A 19,776-nucleotide genomic window follows, 5' to 3' on the forward strand; every position below is an offset into this window, starting at 1 on the left:
AAACTTGGGACCACTAGAACAGATTTTGTTATTTCAGAATTAGTCTAGAATCTTTTAGACTATATGCGAGATGCTCCTTATTCTTCTAATATGGTATTATAGCAACTAGTGCCTTAACACAACACAACTCAACTCACTATCCAAACCTTCTCGTCTTAACCCTCAGAACTTTCTGAGGTTGAAGTTGCGAAACCATGCAACCCAAGCTAGTAAAATTCAAGATAGGATGTTCTTCAGTCCAAGGGCCCCCGCAAGTTAAGGGGCTTTAGGCTTCGGGAAAGGCCCTTTATAGAAGCCCATAGAGCCCATGTCGCTAAAAGTATTGGTAAGACAAACAAAACGAGATAAAAAAAATGGATAATGATAGAGTTACTATCCTCCTACTAGATATTTACTACTCTTTTTGTATTTGTTTATTTTTTATTTTACTTAATAGTTAAGGAAGTGACTATTAGTAAAATTATATTTTTTTAATTTTTTCTTAATGATTAAGGATGTTAAAAAAATACTTAAAAGAAAAAGATAAAAAAAATAAAAACTTCCAAATACACTATAATTAGTAAATGGGTAGTAAATGTAAACTCAGTTTTTCCTAAATGCAGTGAGCAAAATATGTAATTCAACAAAGACGGAATGGGGACAAATAATTAATCATTAATCAATGAATAAACGTTTTCCACGACACTTTTCCCACACTTTTTTTTTTTTTTTTCCCATACCTTTCCCACTGCTTGTTAACGAATAAATCCTTAGCGATTGATTTTCAGCCAACAAAAACTAACCCATTTGACATTTTAACTGAGGCTTTACTTGATTTGACTGTTATCCAGATCCCCCAAGAGCATAAATCACAAACCCCAGTAACATAAAAAGTAGAATGCAGAGAACAGCACCCATGATGCGGACATTATCCGAATTAGAAGGTTCTGTTCTACTTCCCTCCTCCGAGTCACCTCCACTTCTCCCAAAAGGAGAGCTAGATGCTGAATAAAATGGAGCTGCCACATCCCAGAAGGACTTAGTGACCAGAGATGGGGCTTCTATTTCAGGTTTTAATATCGTTGAGGCATCAGTTGGACCTTCCATGGACATCAACTCAACACAATGATCTTTTAGAACCTAGGTGAAAAAATAAAGCAGGAGTAAGAATAAATAAACTTTGGGGGGCATGGAGGACCAAATTATGAGAACAACATATAATTCGTGTCTCCTCAGAAAGAGCAGTCCATTTTGCAAGAAGGTACAATTTTCAAGGCCATTAGAACATGAAAAAAACAATTATCTGGTTCGATGTAAAAAGTTTTATCGCAGATGTGCATGATTAGGAGGTGATCTGTACTAGTCATTTAATAAAATCAAGGTGACTTGTGGAAACAGATCCAAGGAAGAATCTCATTATTCAGCCCTTAAAGGTTCCCACCCCCTTCCCAACAAAAGAAATATTATTTTCTTTCCATTGCAAAAAAGCACGTAACCAGATATTTTAGTCATTGAATCAGATGTGCGCACCTCAAGAGTCTCAGATGGCTGTAGGTAGTCACATATGTAGGTGCCTCCCAACCAAGGAACAAATACTCTTCGAGGAAATGAAAGACGGCATTCTTTTCTGCTCTTGACCATATCATATAAAGATATAGTAGTTGGACAGATCATGTTCCAGAAAACATGGAAATAAGTACAACTGAAGAATGACGCCTCAAATACAACGATTTTTTTTTTTTTTTTAAAGAAAGGAGGACAGCACCTCCATATTTTATTAGAAAGCCCTCATTAAGGCGGAGGAATCACCATAATTACAACCATAAAAAAATGTCCCAAAAAAACCACCAATCCTCCCAATTCTCCTAATGTCTAACATAAGGTAAATCCATTCTATCCATACGTATAAGCCCCTTAAGACAAAATACAAAATTTTCATCTCATCTCATCTCATCATTACATATTTTTCAAATCTCCATACAAAATATAATAAACAATTCAACTTTTTCAAATCTCAATTCAACCTTTTCAAATCTCAAAATAATAATAATATTAAAACATAATATTTTAAATTTTCAAACAAGACACAAAATTCTTATCTCACCCCCCAAACCTGCCAGTCTCCCCAGACCAAACTCCTCTCCAACAAAATCCCAAATGACGCCACTCGCCCCATGTTTTGATAAAAAATCAGCAACCATATTCGCTTCCCTAAACACATGTTTAAAATGAACATTTAGAAAAGAAATAATAGATTGTGTTTCCTCCCAAAAATCCTACAAATACCAATATTTACCCGTCCCTATGCTAAACCAACCCACCACAACACTAGAGTCTGACTCCACCAACACATCTCTGAGCCCCAATTGTTGACAAAGATGAAGACCATCCACAAAAGCTCTACATTCAGCAATGGTATTTGTTGCTTGGCCATAGCAATGGGCAAAACCCCCAAGCACCCTCCCTTGCACATTCTGAATCACGCACACCCCCCCCCCCCCCCCCCCCCCCCCAAAACTAGCCATCCTAGGATTGCCAAGTGAACAACCATCCACATTAAGTTTGGCGAACCCCCTTAAAGGAGGATTCTGACCAACTAACACCGGTGGCCTTACTCCAATGGGAACCACTGGACAATTTAAAGCTCTCATAACTCTCAAATCATGTTCACCCACTGATTTAAAAGATCTTAAGCCTCCTGAAATCTCCAAAATAAAATATTTAACCATCCGAATAATATTCTTCCAATCATATCTTACATCTTCCATGTGCGCCTCACATCTAGCTCTCCAAAGCGCCCATGAAATGAGAATAATACCACGGAGCCAACGTACCTGTGAGGATAAAGAAGCCCGACACCACCACACATTCACCACATCAGTCCATACACGAGAATTTGGTAAATGGACAGCAAACAAAGCCGCAAAAAAATCCCAAACTTTTCTTGGTCCCTCTCCATCACAAAGAACATGATCTAAGGTCTCAACCTTATTTGCAACGCAGCATTGGCATTTAGAAACAACCGGGATACTAAGTTGTTGAATAACATCATCAACTGGAATTGCATTTTGACGTGCCCGCCAACAGAAAAACGACATCTTCTTCAGCACATGATCCTGCCATAACCATTTCTTCCAAGGACACATACTTCCACGAGATCTAATAAGTTGCCAAGCCGACTTAGTAGTAAAAATTCCATCCATTGTATGCTGCCAAACCAATACATCCCTCCCCTCCCTAACTCGAGCGTTTGAATGCAGAATTTTCTGCACCATTTCTTCATCCACCAACTGCCTAGCTACCTCTAGGTTCCATCCCAACCCCTCCCATACATTATATATAAGCAAATTTGGATCACCCACAACCGGTAAGCAAGCTGCAATCGGCCCCTCACCAAGCCAATTATCAAACCAGAATTTTACATCCCCCTCAAACTACCCACTTCGAACATCTGAGCTTCAATGGCACTACTTCCATGACATTTTTCCAGAAAGCAGAACCTTGTATTGACACTCCAGGCGCTGCAATCTGACCATCCCCAATGTATTTTTTCCTGAAAAAAACCAGACCATAAGGAACCTCCCAAAATTAGTTTCCAGGCAAACTTAAAAAATAGAGACTTCCGGACCTCCACAAGATCCCGAATACCCAGCCCTCCTTCATCCGTCGGAAAATAAATACAACGCCATGAGACCTATTTCTTTTTTTTCTTCTCCGCACTAGACCCCCAAAGAAAATTTGAAAAAATGCTTTTCAACTTAGCAAAAATTCCTTTTGGCAAGTTCATCATTGACAACAAATGTACGGGCATACTATGGAGAACATGCTTAATAAGAATTAATTTTCCTCCAAAAGAAAGTAATTTACTCTTCCAACCCGCTAATTTTTTTTGGACCTTTGCCAATAAAGGATCAAACATATTCAAAGTCTTTCTTCCAACATAAAGTGGCATCCCCAAATACACACAAGGCCAATCCCCTTCTACAAAACCCGAAAGTTGCATAAGTTGTCTCTTCCGACCATAGGCAAAAATTTTTGAGAAAAAAAAATAGACAACTTACTCGGGTGCCCGATACACTCTCATATTTTCGAATGACTCCCATCAAATTCTGAATAGAATCCTTACCACCATTTGCAAAAATCAGAAGATCATCCGAGTAGAGCATATGAGATATCCTTACTCCCCCATTCGAATTAAACGCCTTTATTTTTCCAATCTGAAATTCGTGTCGAAGCATACGGGAAACCAATTCTTCCGACAAAATAAATAAATATGGGGAAAGAGGGTCCCCTTAACGTAACCCACGAGATGACTTGAAGAAACCCTTAGTACACCCATTCAACATGATCGAAAAAACTACATGATCGAAAAAACTGGAGAAGAAATAGAGTTAAAAATTTGAGACCACCATTTTTTCTGAAAAGCCCAAACGCCTTAGCCCCTCCAACAAAAACCTCCGATTAACTCGATCATAAGCCTTCACCATATCAATCTTCATCATAACATTGCCCCCTCTTGTCTTCCAATTCAAACCATGAACAAGCTCTTGAGTAATGGCCATATTTTCAAAAATACTTCGACCCCGAATAAAGGCTACTTGCTCCGACGAAACAATTCCCCCAATAATTGGTGCCAATCTAAAAATCAAGATTTTTACCATGATTTTATAGACCACCAAACACAAATTAATAGGCCTAAAATGACCGAAACCCTCTAGTACATCCACCTTTGGAATCAAAACAATGTTAGTAGCACCAAAAAAGGTTGTCAAGGGAATGCCTTCAAAAAATTTCGTCACCTTGTCAAATAGATCTTGCTTCACAACCTCCCATGCAAGGATAAAAAAACTTGCCAAGAAGCCATCAGGCCCAAGACTACTATCCTGAGGAATAGACCACAATGCAGCTTTTACTTCATCAATGGTTGGAGGCACACATAGCATCTCATTTTCGCTATCGGTAACAGCAGGCTCTAGCAAACGTAAGCACTCATCTTTCAGGTCCACGGGTGATGCTGAGAGCAAATCCTAGAAAAAATTGATTGCCGCATCATGCACTTCTTCCGCCGAATGCAACTAAGTCCCATCACTAAGCTCCATGCACTCAATCAACTTATTCTTCTTTTTCACCCGTAAGGAGGCATGAAAAAAGGCTGAATTCGAATCTCCATCCGTTAACCACTTTATTCTCGACTTTTGGCACCCCAAAATTTCCTCTCGGTGAAACCACATCAAATGCCGCTGCTTGCACAACAACAACTCGCTCTCCCTTTCTTGAGAGAAATCAGCACCAAGCATTTCTTCAAGCTCCATAATTTTTTATTCCACATTTTTAATCTCCATTTCAACTCTCCCAAATGTTTCAATAATCCGTCTCCTCAAAACCTGCTTCATGTGTTTCAGCTTATGACTCACTCTCACCATAGCACAACCCTCAACCCTTTGATTCCAACACTCCCGGACCAACAGTAAAAAACCCTCATGCGACCTCCCCACATCCGTTGAAACCGAAAATATTTAACCCCTCCTTCCCGTTTCCAAAAAAATTAACATAGGACAATGACCCGAAGAAGTTCTCGGAAGATACTCCATACGCACATCTTCAAAAGCATTAAGGAACAAGGAATTTACCAAGACCCTATCCAACCTAGCCCAAATCCTCCTCCCCTCGAGCCTCCCATTACATGAAGAAAATTTATTCCCCCTGAAGGCATCTCAATGATCCACAATCTTGGATGCACAAATTAAAATCCTCTCTAGCCCGAGGTGCTCGCAACAAGCCCCGACCTTCTCATCATCACAACGAACAATGTTAAAATCACCACCCATAAACCACGACCCACCATCTGCATCTAGATCACACAAGTACTCCCATAGCTCCCTACGCTTCCTCTAAAAACAACTTGCATATACAATGGACACATAAACCTTCACATTACCGCACACAAACCATCTAAACAAGACTTGATCAGTCATTGAAATGAGCTCAAAATCCAAACTATCATCCCAAAACAACCAAACTTTACCCCCAACTTCGGCATTATTCTCAAAATTTGAAAGGTGCAACCACCTAGCCTATCGCCGACATTTATTAGAACAAAGAAAAGGTTCTAGAATTGCCACTACCAACGGCTTATATGGAACATTAGGGGGATTTTTTCGTCAAAGAGTAGGCTTCGGCGTCCCTGTTTTCTACACAAACAACAAAACAGAGGCATCCCCTCATATAATACCTCCTGACGATGGCTAGACAACACTCCCGGAACCCCCAACCAGAAAGCATTCTTCAGCGGCTTTGATATGTCTAGTTCAACGCAAATGCGAGCCGCCTCAGTCCAAGTGACACACAATGTTGCATTGTCCCGCTTCAAATACCTCCCAAAACCGCCTCCAATCGTTCTCAATATAGACTCATGAAAGAAATTCAGTGGCAATCTTGGAAGGGATAGCCACACTGGAACCAGCGGTGAATCTTCTTCCTCTACAAAATCCAGTGTCCAATGAAATATTCAATATGGTGCTCTTGTTATCTCAGAATTACCCCGAGCCATTACCGAGATAAAAATCATCCTCGTTAGATAATCGAACAAGAATATTCCGAGGGTTCTTCAACTACACAACGACCGGCATAGCTCTTAATCCCCAATGAGATTTGATGAATCCGCATACATGATCTAGTGAGGGCCTTCTTCGCAAGAATTTTAAAACCACTAAGAAACGGAACGATTCAACCAATTTGTTGATCTCTGCTCGGGAAAAAAGGAAGAACATTTCTCCATCTGAGAATTTCGGATCTCTGAATGGAATCTCAACCTCAGGAAGAATCTGAGGACAGTCCATGACCACTTCCGCAAAGCCCCTACCACCACTAGGTACTGCACCCACTGTCTTCTCCAGCCTCGCCGTCTCCCGCTGTTCAAAATTCCGTATACCACCATCCTGCCCCTCCCGCGCAGTCGAGGGGCCTGTGGCTGGGACCATTCGCAACCCTAAACGCCTACCAGAGTTGAGAGAAAAAGTTTTCGGGTGCCACATCACAGACAGATATTGACTCAAATACAATGATAAAACTTCAAGCTTGTGCTTCACAAAAGATAGATTAGCCCGCTAAAAGCCAACTAATAGTGGAGGGAAATAAGAAGTTCCAATTAATCATAACTACCTTTATAACCTACCAACTACATTTGAAACTTACCAAGTATATTTGAGTTATTCCTTTTCCTAATGTGAGACTACGGTGTTTAAAAATTTCATCTTTAATTCCTCACGTCCTCGATAGGACTATGCCATGCAATGCTCCAACATCACATGATTGGCCTTACTAGGTGGATCAACTACCTTATGTATCAACCCATAAAAAGGATTAGCCACATCAAAACCATAACCGTAAAAAGACTAATCAATTTGAAGTTTTCCTAGAATCAATTATGAAGCTCAATTTCACCTACTGGCCAATGTGGGTTTAGCACTCATGACTACCTTTATAACTTGTTCACTTTAGTGAGTTATTAGTTTTCCTACCGAGGTACTAGGGTGTTGCATTGAGCAACACAACTCACAAAAATTGATGAAACTGAGAGTACACAAGCATTGATTCACCAACAATGAAGAAACAAATAAACACAAATATACAACTAACAAACCTTAAGAAGTGCAGGACAAGCTGCGAAACAGGTTTATCAGTTGATATCCCATCACTTGCTTCTGGGCTAGCATCATCTTTTGGTCCCACATCTCCATATGCCTCATCACAGATGATATCTAATCTACTTTGCAGACTCATGATGATATCCATCTACATACAAAAAAGCAACCAAAGATAGCACAGGACAGTGAGGAACAACTATAAGTTACTCAAGAGAGCAAGACTAGTAATGATGCCAGCAGGAAAATACAGAAGGAAAAAGAATAACAATACAAAACAAAAGCTCAAGCATTGACATTTCATTGGCACTACAAAATCACCTGATGAATAAAAAAACAGATTATCACTGTAAAATAAGATGTAGAGCCTGAATTTGATTATTGAATACCTTTATATCAGACACAGCTTGTGAAATTGGTTCTTTAGAGTTCAAGTATGCAAAAGAACACACTGATCCATTGAAGACAAGAACACCGAGAGCATCTTTTCTGCTGCATGCTTTACAACATGTAAACAAATAATTTTTTTTTTTTATAAGTAATCAAACATTTAAACAAATAATTAAATATATTTAACATGTAAACAAATAATTAAATATAAGACTTATAAAATAGAACAATGGAAATATCTCAAAAAATAACCTGGTCAACAGTTGAAAAACAGAAAGAAAAGAAAAGAAAAGAAAAGGAAGTGCCAACACACCTTCTGCATTTGAGTCTTTCATGAATGGTAGAAGCAATTCAACTTCATGCACACCATAGAAGGTGCAAGGTTCATCCCTAACTACCTAGAATTGTATGGAAGATCCACATACAAAAAATAAAATAAAAATAAAAAACCGATATCGCTGGAATCCACTAACAAATGACTTCCTCAGAAAACTTTGGGAAACTATAGAAAAGTAAAAAAGAGCCATGTTTTTTTTTTTTTAATATTTACCACTATAAGATCTGATAAATCTCTCTATTTCATATACTGGACCACTATTGACAATTATTTTTAACAAATGAAGCCAAAGCCGTAGTTTTATGCAACTGAGAACTTTGATGAGGGCACTATTCATCTATATGAGATATAATGGCAATCCATTGTATTGCACAGATGTCAATATACTGAGTGCGTGTGTATAGATACAGGCAAACAGACAAAGAGATAGATAGATAGATGGATAGACAGATATGGAATATCATAGTCTCTCTTACCAAATTACCATCAATGATCGCCTTTGCATCTTTCAGTTCTTTAGCATGATGAGAAATTCCTTGTCGAAGAACATCACTCAATGTTTGCACATTTGATTCACTTTCATGACATATGGGCAATCTGGGAAAAGAAAGCTTCACCATTAGAGATGACTTGATAAAATATTTGGTTCCTGCCATGACTCGCATAAAAAAAGTCTTTTTTTTTTTATAATTTCACTACAAAGCACCAAAAATAATGTTGAAAAATTATAAGTGGACTATGATATGACAGAATGACTGCCTGGTATTTTATACCAAGAGGTGCACAGAGATGCTTATATGACCAGTCTAGCAGTCAGCATAGCTTACATGCAGAAAGAAATTGGTCAGACATGACTCATATATAGCCAACTTGATGACATGTTTTTCAAGGTTCAAGAAGAAGATAAAATATCCAAGATGGATTATAATCAAACCTTGATTAGATATTGGCTTAGTTTTGGGGTGATTTATCTGTTCACAACTGACTTCAATATTAACAATATTTGTTTCCTCATCATTCTCCCTGACATAGCACATCATCTCATTTTGGATACAATAGTGTCTTTACACTGTTTCGCATTATGGTAAACAGTGTAACAAAATATGAATATACAAACAGCAAACATCGATTTTCAAAGTTTTGAAAGACAATATGAGCAATCAAATACGAAAGGTCATTAACCAATCAGTTAGATATGGAAGACCACTGACTATGCAAATGCTACCTAAGGTTAAAATTATAGGTGCACTTGAAAGTCTGAAGGGAAGTTAGGACCCTTCCCATTTTGAAATCACAGGGTCGTAGGCTGCTTGATGTAATATTTGAAGTCCATGTGCAATTTCGACAAGTCCATCTACACATATAAACTCTTTAGTCAGCATGAAAACCACTTGAAAAACTAATTAAGATGGTACAATTAGGAAGATGAAAGAAAATATTAAGTTAGATGAGTTATATACCTCATTGGACTGTAACAAATGTGAATGAGCAGTCTTTCCTCCCGATCAGTTTCCAGTAGGGGTGTTGCTTCCGCAACTCCCTTTATAGTCTGCAAGAGCTGTTTCATTAAATGTTATTAAGCTAGGAAACATCACTACTGAGACGGGGTACTACAACTACTATAAAATTTAAATGTGGTGATGAGACAATCCCTGCAATCTGATGGGAGCACACAGCCACAAATATTATAAACTTCGATTTAAAAGACAAATAACAAGCATAAAAAAAAATGTTTATCACGTATCTAGTTCTACGAAAAAACAAGGCTCGCAAAAATTAAGACCACATCATGACAACTTTCTTGTTTATATTATAACCCAATTCTCATCGTACACATTTACATAAATGCCATGCAACGATCATTAGTATAACACGGCGAGACCTGTACCATAAGATCAAGCAGAACAGCAGCTCCTCATACAAAATCTAGTTGAACGAGAAAAAAAAAAATGAAAGAGGTAAAGAAATACCTGAGAAAGCATTATAGTTGAATTTTTAGAAGCATCACTGCTCACCCATATATAGATGCCAACCACCCTCACTCCACCCACTAGCATTCTAGCTACCTAAGAAACCGAAATAAGAGCCAAAAGCAAAGCTTAGAAAAATCGTATTCGATAAACAAAATCGTAAATATTAATAAATTCAAACATTTAGAGCAATGTGGTTCAGATTTCTATATATCTATACAGTCTATACACGTTGCTCGAATGTTAAACCTGGCGAGCGTGTTCGGCGACCCAATCGCCATCGATAAACAGAGAGGAGACTTCGGCAGCCTGGGATCTGGACTTAGTTCCCTTTTTCTTGTCGTCCTTGACGGACTCGAGGAGTGAACACGCGGGCTCTCCGGCGTCGTTGGGTGGTGTTGGAACCAAATCGAAGACGAAACCCCGGTCTAAAGGTGAGCTCAGCTTGCCTACTACGAGACCCAACTGCGATAAACAAAACACAAACTGAAACTCATCCATTTCAAACGATCTGCTGCATACATCCATCCATGCATGCATACAAATTCAGAAAGAGAGAGAGAGAGAATACCTGAACGGGGAGACCGGATTGGCTTAGACGATCCTCAATCAATTTGAGTTGGGTTTCTTCTCCAACCACCGCTTTCACCATTTTGACAGGCTGAATTTTTCTTCGTTTGCTCCTTGAAAGTTGAGACCTAAGCGAAACGCTGTGTGATAAATCTTCCTTTTTCTTTCTTTCTGTCCGTCTTTCGTTTTACAGTTGGCCGGTTGGCCATGTCTTATTTCGCTGTAAGAAAATATACATATACAGGAACGATTACTCTGTCAAAAGATATCGTAAGGACTATTTAAAGGGTTCTATAATACACAATATTTATATATTTACAAGTTTTCAATTTTAAAATATATATTTTAAATTAAATTATAATGAAATTTAAATAGAATTATTCTAATATTTATATAATGAATTTCACATATAAAATTCATTTCTGGTAATTAAAATATAAAAAATTAAAAAGTGTTGAAAGTTTTAAAAAATATTTGATTGCCAACAGGCCTTAAAAAAATGTATTTGACGACCATACACGTGGCTCGAATGTGCTATAACTGGCGACCCAATCGTCATCGATAAACAGAGAGACCCGAAAAGATGGGTCCCCTCCCCCATCGCCCCCAATTACCACCATTCTAGCTCGTGCGAAAGGATCTTCTCCCCCCAACTGCGCCGTTTTCCTTTTCCCTTGTCCTTTACTCCTGTAGCCCCTAGACCATCCCAAAAATGGCTTCCTAGCCCCAACTACTTCATACCCTAGGCTCAGTTTCCCTCAAAACCACCCCCCCCCCCAAATCCTCTCCATTCCGTATCCCGTTTCGAGCCAGGGAGATGGAAAATTACTCCTACTCGTCTTACCCTGATTCGGGAAATTCTTCTCCTCGGTCCCGCGAAATCGAGTGCGAAACCCCGTCGTGGGATGAGACGTCAACGCCTGCTTCTGTGCACTACAAAGTGAAATTCATGTGCAGCTACGGCGGCAAGATCCAGCCCAGGCCCTACGACAACCAGCTCGCCTATGTTGGTGGCGAGACCAAGATCCTAGCCGTCGATCGTACCGTCAAATTCTCTACCATCGAGTCCAAGCTCTCCTCCCTGATACCTGACGCCGATGCTGTTTGCTTCAAGTATCAGCTCCCTGGTGAAGATCTTGACGCTTTGATCTCAGTCACCAACGATGACGATCTCGAGCACATGATGCTGGAATACGACCGCTTGTACGGGGCATCCGCTAAGCCCGCCAGGCTAAGGTTGTTTCTCTTTAATATAAACAATTCTGTTCTCACACCGGCTCCGGATCCGACGAGTTTCGGCTCTGCGAACCTCCAGCAACAGGAGCAGACCAAATCGGAGCGGCAGTGGTTCGTTGACGCTTTGAATTCCGTGCAGATCGACGGTTCCTCACCCCCGGCGAATCCGGATTTGCAGTTTGGATTGGACAAGGGGTTGTTCCCTGCGACGAAGTTGCAGGATTCGGCTCCTGTGCCGACGGTTCCTGACGCTCTGACGAAGAATGTATCGGTCGGATCGGACTGTGGATCGGAGGGCCGACATCAGATTGGAGAACCGGCGGTGTCTCCGACGGCGATCCAAAGGCAATTCCAAGACCTGCAGAGGTTGCAGATTGCTGCCAACCACGAGCAAAACATATTTCAAATTAAAAGCGACGAGGGAAACCCTAGGGCCTACGCTAGAGAGTACTACCCACAGAAAGCCCCGGAAAAAATGGCACCCGCAGCGACGGCGCTTCCGGTTCCCGTACAAGTCCCGATTTCGGCTACATATATGCCGGAAAGGCACATGAACACCGGAGGCTATCATCCTGTAGGAGCCACTGGGGCGGACCATCATCAGCCAGTATATCTGATTTCCACGCCAACCGGAGTATACCAGGCCGTACAACCGGTTGGTCACGCATACTACGGGGTTCAGAGAGTAGTATCGGAGGCGTACCGGGAACAACCAGTATACAATGCGGCAACTCAACAGCAGCAGATGACGGTTGGGGGGGCTTATGGTGCCGAAGGAAGTATTCAAGTGATGCAGCAGCAGCAGCAGCAGCAAGCGGAGACTGGGTACGCGCAAGTAGGGTTTGATAGTGCGGGGAGGCAGGTGTACTACACAGCGCAGGGAGGGGTGCTGCCGAGCTATCAGACTGTGGTGGTGGATGCAAGACAAGGTGGCGGTGGTGCCGTTTTGAATCAAGAGGGTAAGGTTGTTGCCAAGAACTCTGCCGTGTGAATTCTTCAAGTTGGTTCACAAATATTACCTATATTTACTATTATTTTCTATTTCATTACCGCAGATTAAATAAAACGGCGAAGGGACCCTTATTAATTTGTGTGGAATGTTTATTAATTTGGTTTTGGGAAGGGCTTTTTGGGGGTGCAACTGTGTTGGTTTGTGTGATGCTATGTGTTTTTTATTAATTGTAAATGAAAGACATTGATTGTTTAAAAGAGCGTAGATTGTGTTGGTCTCATCAATGCCAGTTTTCTATGCCTCCCAACCAATTCATCTACGAGTTATTATAAATAATTATTGAAAATATAAAATGGAACAGAGGAGAAGACTCTACTTTTCCCGGCTGGACCTTTTTCTCTCTCTCTTGAGTTATTTAACGGGATAGTGGGATGGTATGAAATAAATTTAAAAATTAAATAAAATATTATTATTATTTTAAAAAAATTATAATAATTAAATGAAATAAATTGAGATGAATTAGAGTTCTTTTGTATTCAAATGGTTCCTATAATTATAGGGGACTGTAATTTGCACTCCGATGCGGAATTAGTGGGAAAAATGGTCAAAACATAAAGGAGCGACGCAAGCAGCATATTCACTTCTAATTTTATTGACCGAAATGGTTCGTTAATCATAATTTGGGGGGCCATGTATAATCTACACGGCTACGTAAGCTGTTATTTAGGTAGAATTGGCATAATTCAGAACTTAATGTGGCATAATCTTAAGCTGCAGGCGTCTCATTTCCCACAACCACCACCGCCTCTGCAACCTCCTCCACAACTGCCCCCACCACCACCACCACCTCCACACCCACCACTACAGCCCCCTCCGGCATGACACCCACCACTTCTCACCAAATCTTTGTGGTCGTAACCATCATCACACCTTCCATATGGGATGCCTTTCATCGAAGCTTCACTCTTGCCACCATAGCGCTCTGTACAGTCTGTGCCATCCTCCGCACCACCATCAGCACACCCTCTACAAGTTCTACAATCAGCAAATTTTTCACATGCCACACTCTTGCGCGGAGCTTTCCTCTTGTACCCATGTTTTCTGCTGCATGTACAGTTCTCTTTTAGGATCACTTTAGTACCTTTCTCAACTGCCTCATCAGCACCCATCGCTTTCTCTAAGGCAATGGAGTTGGTTGTTCTGGTTTCTTTGTTGCACCTCTTGACATCTTCCGTCAAAACATTAACTATTTCTCTTTGATCCTGTATGTTGTCTGTGCTAATACCACTATAGCCCTCCTTCCTCAAAATATCAGAGATAATGAAAGCTGATAAGATCCCGGGCAATACTAGCCACTCTTCCTTGATCTGTTCATCAAATATTGTAATTATGCGACTCGTTGTCATAATTATTATTCTGAGAGTCTTTGTATTTCATTAAAGAAATGTACCTTTAGAAAGCCAGATTTTAAATTGAATAAAGCCACGGCTTTTCCATAAGGATTTTCTGTTGAGAATTCAACAGCTGTCATGAAGTTCTGTTCGTCTTTTAGCTTCTCACAGCAGTCGGATTCGTACTCTAGTTTTCTACCAGGAAAAATAATTACCTACAGGAAGAAGATCGGAAGTTTGGGTAAGCTGCAAGCTGAATGTTATGGCCCTGATTAGAGTGAATAAAGTCTTTTTTTTTTTTTTTTTTTATAAGAAAAGAGATGGGGTCACGTGGCCATGAGTGATCCCTCCTAATTTTATTTAAAACCATCATTTATAGCAGAAGAAAACCGTGGTAACAAAAAATCAATAGAAAAAACATCCCAAATATCAAACCAAGAAACAAACCAGTAAACCAAGGAGGATCATCTGCTGCAATTGATCAGCATATGGTCCAACCATCTAAATCTAGCTAGGCGTGGTAATGATACTCACCTTCTGAATACCTGTGAGCTCAAAAATATGGCCATCTTCATTCAATTCCTTTTGAAGCTGAAGCAACCAGGTAGCGTTAATTAAAGACCACCTTTTCCCATCAAATTCTGCAAGCACATGGGTTTCTCCGGATGCAGCCATGCCGGTCACTTCTTTCTTGGAGAGAGAACTGCTTGCATCTTTTATTGTTGATTCGCTGTCATGTGCAATAAAGGAGGATAAAATTAGTGTTGGAAGTGCCGAAAATGAGGTGTATAGGTCTTGGAATAGAGTTATTCAACTTTTAAATAATATCAAACAATATTATTCGCTTCTTTTATCCTTCATCGGAAAAAAAGTGGCGAACATCTGTGGTACCCATCCCAGGCACTTAATGCTGTCTTGCTCGATTCATGCTTCTGTGCTGCATGCATGAGCACAAACTAGCAGAGGTAGCATGACTAGGTGATCGTGGTTGATGCCTAAAAATTCTAGATTTGGAAAACAAAGGATATCAAGATGGTCGTGTTCTATGTCTTAAAATCGTGACTCGAGGATAAAACTGATTGTCTTGGAAACTCTGATACGTGATCATGTAGCAAACTGTAGTGAAATACCTCTCTATGCTTAACGGCAAGGATATTTAGAAAGCTCATTGCAAATTGAAAATTGTATGTTTTAGTTTCACGCACCTCATGAGGAGGCTGATGGTCTCATTATCATCCTCATCCAGAATAAATGTCTTGGTATCATGATGCAAAGACCTTCCAGGAAGTGGAATGAAACATGGACTTTTTGAGAATGGACCTGTTCGAACCATTTGTGCCACATAATTTGCTGGGGTGGGAGCAGTCAAGGAGAGAGCAATCCGTAAACTAAATGGCTTCGAAACCGTGACTCCAGGATTTGGCATCAGGTCAAACCATTTCTCTATGGGCAGTTTAGAGATTGGATGAATAAGGTGCTCCAGAGAGATTGAAGTAGTTCCCAATACTTTAGCTGCCCTCTCTGTGGGCAAGTTGAGGGATGAAGAGGTCATAAGTTCAAATAAAAGCTCTCCATTAGGTTCACACTGGAAAACAGTGACCTGTTTCTTTCCAGACTCGGAGTATATGCTTGTTCGTTTCCTGGTGTTAAAGACTAGATCTGGCTGTTCCTTTCCAAAGGAGACGAAAAGGTTGCCCTTGAACCCGACTTGTAAGTATTTGATCCCCACAATCTCCAGCATAACCTGAATTAGAATTAGCAAAACGTGTAAATAAAGTAATAGTAGGCTAATATAAGAAGCTGTTGCCATAATTTTGTCTTGGTCGTGAGAATTGGTAGAAGATGATACTGGAGGCTACCTCTACCAGTGTCTTCTTGGGAAGCCGAATCACATTCTGATACTCATTGGATGGACTTAATTTCATGCTCATAGTATTCACTTTGTGCAGATTAATAGCAAGAGGAGATGGAGCACGCCCTCTATACATTGCTCCCGCCCTCCAGTACCTTGAACCAAATGCCTCTTCCCACTGCTTGGTGGTTCTAGAAAACCCAACATCCAGCTTTTTACCCTTGGTTCTGTCAGAATCTGTGTCATCATGCTCTAATTCCTTGTCCATTATTGCCACCAGATCTTTGCAGTAAGAATCAGGATGCAGTTGGTGTGAGTGCCATATGAGGTCAATGTCATAAGTTGGGACACAGAAGCGATTAATTGACCTCTCTTTGTTTCTCTTTATCAAATGCAGAAACCCCTTATATCTGGCCACCGCTCCCTCAAGAAAGTGGTCATCATTCATGGCAGGACCGGATACCTGCAACATACATATGTTAGCAACAAAATAGGATGCCAACCTTCACTGGTCCATTAAGGAATGGGAAAGCTGGAGAGAAATACACAATCTTGAAGTTTCAATATACAGTTCACCTTTCTTGATAGATACAAAAGACTAGAAATCAGCTGTATGATATGTTTTCGAATGTTATGCCATGAATTGTAGCACACCAGCTATTTTTGGCAGTAGTTAATCAATCATCTTAAATAATTTAAGAACTTGAATCATTTCGAAATGAACATAAATAATAATACTCCAGTACAGATTTTTTAAACGAATTTCCTTTGACAACCTAAGATTTTCTTCATTACCTGGTAGAAGAAAGGACATTGCCTTTTGACAGCTGAATGTAAATCATAGTCGGTTCTTTCTGAAGCACCCATAACAATTGCACCAAAATTCTCTGTTAACTGGCTCCTTGGATCGAGTTCGTATGGTTCTGTTGGATACATGATATTCCAAATTTCTTCAGTATGCTTTTTGCAAGTTCCCTGAACAGAGGATGCGACGTTCCAGTTGTCAAGAACTCTCCCATAAAGTTCTTCGCAGTCGTTCTTGTAGCGCACCTGAAAAACCAATAAACAGCTTAATTCAATACCAACCAACCTCTAAATGCAGACACTTTCAAGGCAGGTTATGAGTTTGATACAGAAGACTACCGGGTTAAGCCTATGACAATGCCATATCCATTCACAATCAAGTGGCACGACCAAAGGGCCTTCTGTAACATTGAATTTGGTATGTTTCGCAAGTAAGGGAAGCCAACAGTGCTTATACCTGGCAATGAAAGCATGATTAATGGAAGACACTAAAAATTCATAAATTTCAACGCCATTTTCAACCGACCAAAACGACTAAGGAACACCTTGTTCGAGTGCTTACCTCAAAATGGCTAGGTCTAAAACTGGACCATCATAGAGGTAGCGGTTCTTGTCGACCTCTGCAAGAAACTTTAGTTGTTGCTTTGCTGCTGCCACGAGGTCTTCGCTTATAACAATCTTCTGCGCCTCGTCCCACTCCAATTCTTGCTCCTTCTCCATTCTCGCTTCGAAAGCTTCCCCACAAAACAATAACAAAAATTCCTTTCGAATCCGATTTTGTAACCGCCCAAACTTAAGAATTCAATGCGGATGTAATTCACGATATCACTTGCTCGTAAAAAAAAGTCAAGAGGGTCGAAAATGTTGAAGGTAGTGTGTGTTGGTGTGACATTTAAGTTGAAAACTCAAGCGGAGGAAAATGCTAACAACAATGTAGATTTGGGTTTTGCGGATCAAATGCTGCTATCGTCTCTCTCTCTTCGTAGGCTAATGTCTAATTTGTTTCCTAGGCCGGTAGGTATTTGTAGTTCTAAATATAGAGCCCAAAAGTTCCAACGAACAACCCTCCCTTCAGCGTGACAAGAGCACCCCTTGAAACTGGGCAGCTTTCGTTTCAACGTATTCATGAATTGTGTATTTATTTGTCATGTCTTTGGTACTTTCCAACAAGTCGACGGGTTTAGTGGGAGCCCGTGGCACGCAAATAAGAAGTTGTTCCGTGCAGGCATTGTTGGTTGCCATGGTTTGAGAATGGCATGAATCCCAACCGTATGATATGATGATGGTGTTGTCTTTAATGAACTGTGTATGCGAGTCTCCGAGCTAGAAATTTAGGGACCTCTCGCATTGCACACCAAGTGCAAATTGATAGCAAGGTGTAAACAACGCTTAGCACACACAAATAAGTCAAATTGTTGTATTTGAAGTTTTGAACTGCATATCTTATTCATGCGTCAATTCAGTTAGGACATTCGAATCTCCATTAATAGCATGATGGGTTTATTCATCAATTGATGAATAAAAGACTTTCACTGGTATGATACGGCGAGTTTCAATACATACGATCTGGCTAACAAAGATTATGAGCAATGTCACTCCTTATCTAAGTAGCCTATTATGTTAAATACTTAAAATACATCGTTGTAATTAAAGATAATAATAACATTTTCTAAATATTATCGCCAACTCAACTTCGAAAAGATTGAAAAATAGTCAAAATTCATCAATCACAAAATCAAAATTAGAAGTCGATATTATTAGTTAGTTTTAATATATTATATAAATTTTGGTAGTTTTGAACATAAAATGTATGTCATCTTTAAGTTGAAAAGGATGCCAAACGTAATTTCCATTCCTTGCACGTTTTCGTTTCTGCTGCACAACTTATCTTCCTTCCTCGGAGTATAACTCCGGATAGACGTTGAAATTAGACAGTCAGAAGTGACGTGAAGGACAAGAGCCATCGGCATCCCTCATTTCAAGTGTGAAATATCATATCTTTAGTTGACGCATTCATTAACTTATATTATACACTATTAACAATAATCATTGTATTAACAACATTTCCAGCTCATCTACCAGTGTGTCTTCACTGGCCCCGAAAGAAAGATTAATAAACAGAGCAATAAATAATTTAAAAAAAGGGAACAAAAGATGGTGGAAAGACCGAAACGGGCCAGCCAGCTCCAGTTTTCGTTTTGATTTTGAAGAGTGGTTATAGATAGGGACGCATTTTTCTTGCCTAAAATAATTACAAATGTCCCCACTGTCTTTTGAAAATTGAAACATGAAATCTGATTTTCTGAGTAAACGTCAATAATGAGGCGCCGATCCGGCTCTGATTTCATCTTTGCCACCTAATTTAATTACTCGAATACAAATCCCAATTTGCCTCCACTACCTTTTTTACGGAATCATATCAATATCTTCGATTTTATTATTTTTGAAGTTTTGAGCTAAATTTAGTATATCAATATTTTAATAAATAGAAAAATAATCTTTTTTATATATATTAATTGAGTAAAATCTCCTAGCATGTAATTTGGAAAATAGTTTGATGCTAGGGATTTCGATAATGAGTCTTAATATTTTTTTATTTATTTTTACTTAATAATTAAAAAAATATTTTTTAATAATAATTTTTTTTTTTAA

The 19,776-nt window shown here is 39.6% G+C and overlaps 3 protein-coding genes across 5 annotated transcripts; 1 reads left to right on the plus strand and 2 right to left on the minus strand.

Annotated features, from left to right (window-relative positions):
• Window positions 1-636: 636 nt before the first annotated feature.
• Window positions 637-11,157, minus strand: LOC108981293 (protein odr-4 homolog). Of its 3 annotated transcripts, none has more exons than XM_018952403.2 (11): window positions 10,891-11,152; window positions 10,569-10,805; window positions 10,320-10,415; window positions 9,810-9,907; window positions 9,575-9,703; window positions 8,826-8,946; window positions 8,326-8,410; window positions 8,012-8,121; window positions 7,622-7,773; window positions 1,510-1,606; window positions 637-1,119 (listed from the first exon to the last, which is right to left on the minus strand). In XM_018952403.2, the coding sequence occupies exons 1-11, from the start codon at window positions 10,969-10,971 to the stop codon at window positions 823-825; spliced, it is 1,503 nt and encodes a 500-aa protein (XP_018807948.1). In that variant the 5' UTR covers window positions 10,972-11,152; the 3' UTR covers window positions 637-822. The 3 variants fall into 3 exon arrangements, with proteins under 3 accessions (XP_018807948.1, XP_018807951.1, XP_018807953.1); XM_018952406.2 differs by having other exon boundaries at window positions 10,569-10,784; window positions 10,891-11,150; XM_018952408.2 differs by lacking the exons at window positions 637-1,119; window positions 1,510-1,606 and adding an exon at window positions 2,505-3,532 and having other exon boundaries at window positions 10,891-11,157.
• Window positions 11,158-11,451: 294 nt separating this feature from the next.
• On the plus strand, window positions 11,452-13,357 carry LOC108981294. Its single transcript, XM_035695779.1, has one exon. It carries the CDS (start codon window positions 11,707-11,709, stop codon window positions 13,114-13,116), a length of 1,410 nt encoding a protein of 469 aa, XP_035551672.1. The 5' UTR covers window positions 11,452-11,706; the 3' UTR covers window positions 13,117-13,357.
• A 280-nt stretch (window positions 13,358-13,637) lies between these two features.
• Window positions 13,638-18,116, minus strand: LOC108981292 (glycine-rich domain-containing protein 2-like). Its single transcript, XM_018952402.2, has 8 exons — window positions 17,687-18,116; window positions 17,464-17,581; window positions 17,116-17,370; window positions 16,328-16,783; window positions 15,674-16,212; window positions 15,003-15,198; window positions 14,528-14,683; window positions 13,638-14,444 (listed from the first exon to the last, which is right to left on the minus strand). Exons 1-8 carry the CDS (start codon window positions 17,842-17,844, stop codon window positions 13,860-13,862), a joined length of 2,463 nt encoding a protein of 820 aa, XP_018807947.2. The 5' UTR covers window positions 17,845-18,116; the 3' UTR covers window positions 13,638-13,859.
• Between the last annotated feature and the right edge of the window lie 1,660 nt (window positions 18,117-19,776).

The sequence above is a fragment of the Juglans regia genome, chromosome 11 (assembly GCF_001411555.2).
Source record: "Juglans regia cultivar Chandler chromosome 11, Walnut 2.0, whole genome shotgun sequence".
NCBI classification, from domain to species: domain Eukaryota; kingdom Viridiplantae; phylum Streptophyta; class Magnoliopsida; order Fagales; family Juglandaceae; genus Juglans; species Juglans regia.

Bases quoted from the DNA above. Each gene is read 5' to 3' on its own strand.
- LOC108981293 (XM_018952403.2), bottom strand. From the start codon at position 10,971: ATGGTGAAAGCGGTGGTTGGAGAAGAAACCCAACTCAAATTGATTGAG. The intron at 10,806-10,890 runs GTATTCTCTCTC...GATGAGTTTCAG, and splicing joins AATCCGGTCTCCCCGTTCAG to TTTGTGTTTTGTTTATCGCA. The intron at 7,774-8,011 runs GTATTCAATAAT...TTTTGTATGTAG, and splicing joins AAGCTGTGTCTGATATAAAG to ATGGATATCATCATGAGTCT.
- LOC108981294 (XM_035695779.1), top strand. From the start codon at position 11,707: ATGGAAAATTACTCCTACTCGTCTTACCCTGATTCGGGAAATTCTTCT.
- LOC108981292 (XM_018952402.2), bottom strand. From the start codon at position 17,844: ATGGAGAAGGAGCAAGAATTGGAGTGGGACGAGGCGCAGAAGATTGTT. The intron at 17,371-17,463 runs GTAGTCTTCTGT...TTGGTTTTTCAG, and splicing joins ATTGTCATAGGCTTAACCCG to GTGCGCTACAAGAACGACTG. The intron at 14,684-15,002 runs GTGAGTATCATT...TTCTTCCTGTAG, and splicing joins AGCTCACAGGTATTCAGAAG to GTAATTATTTTTCCTGGTAG.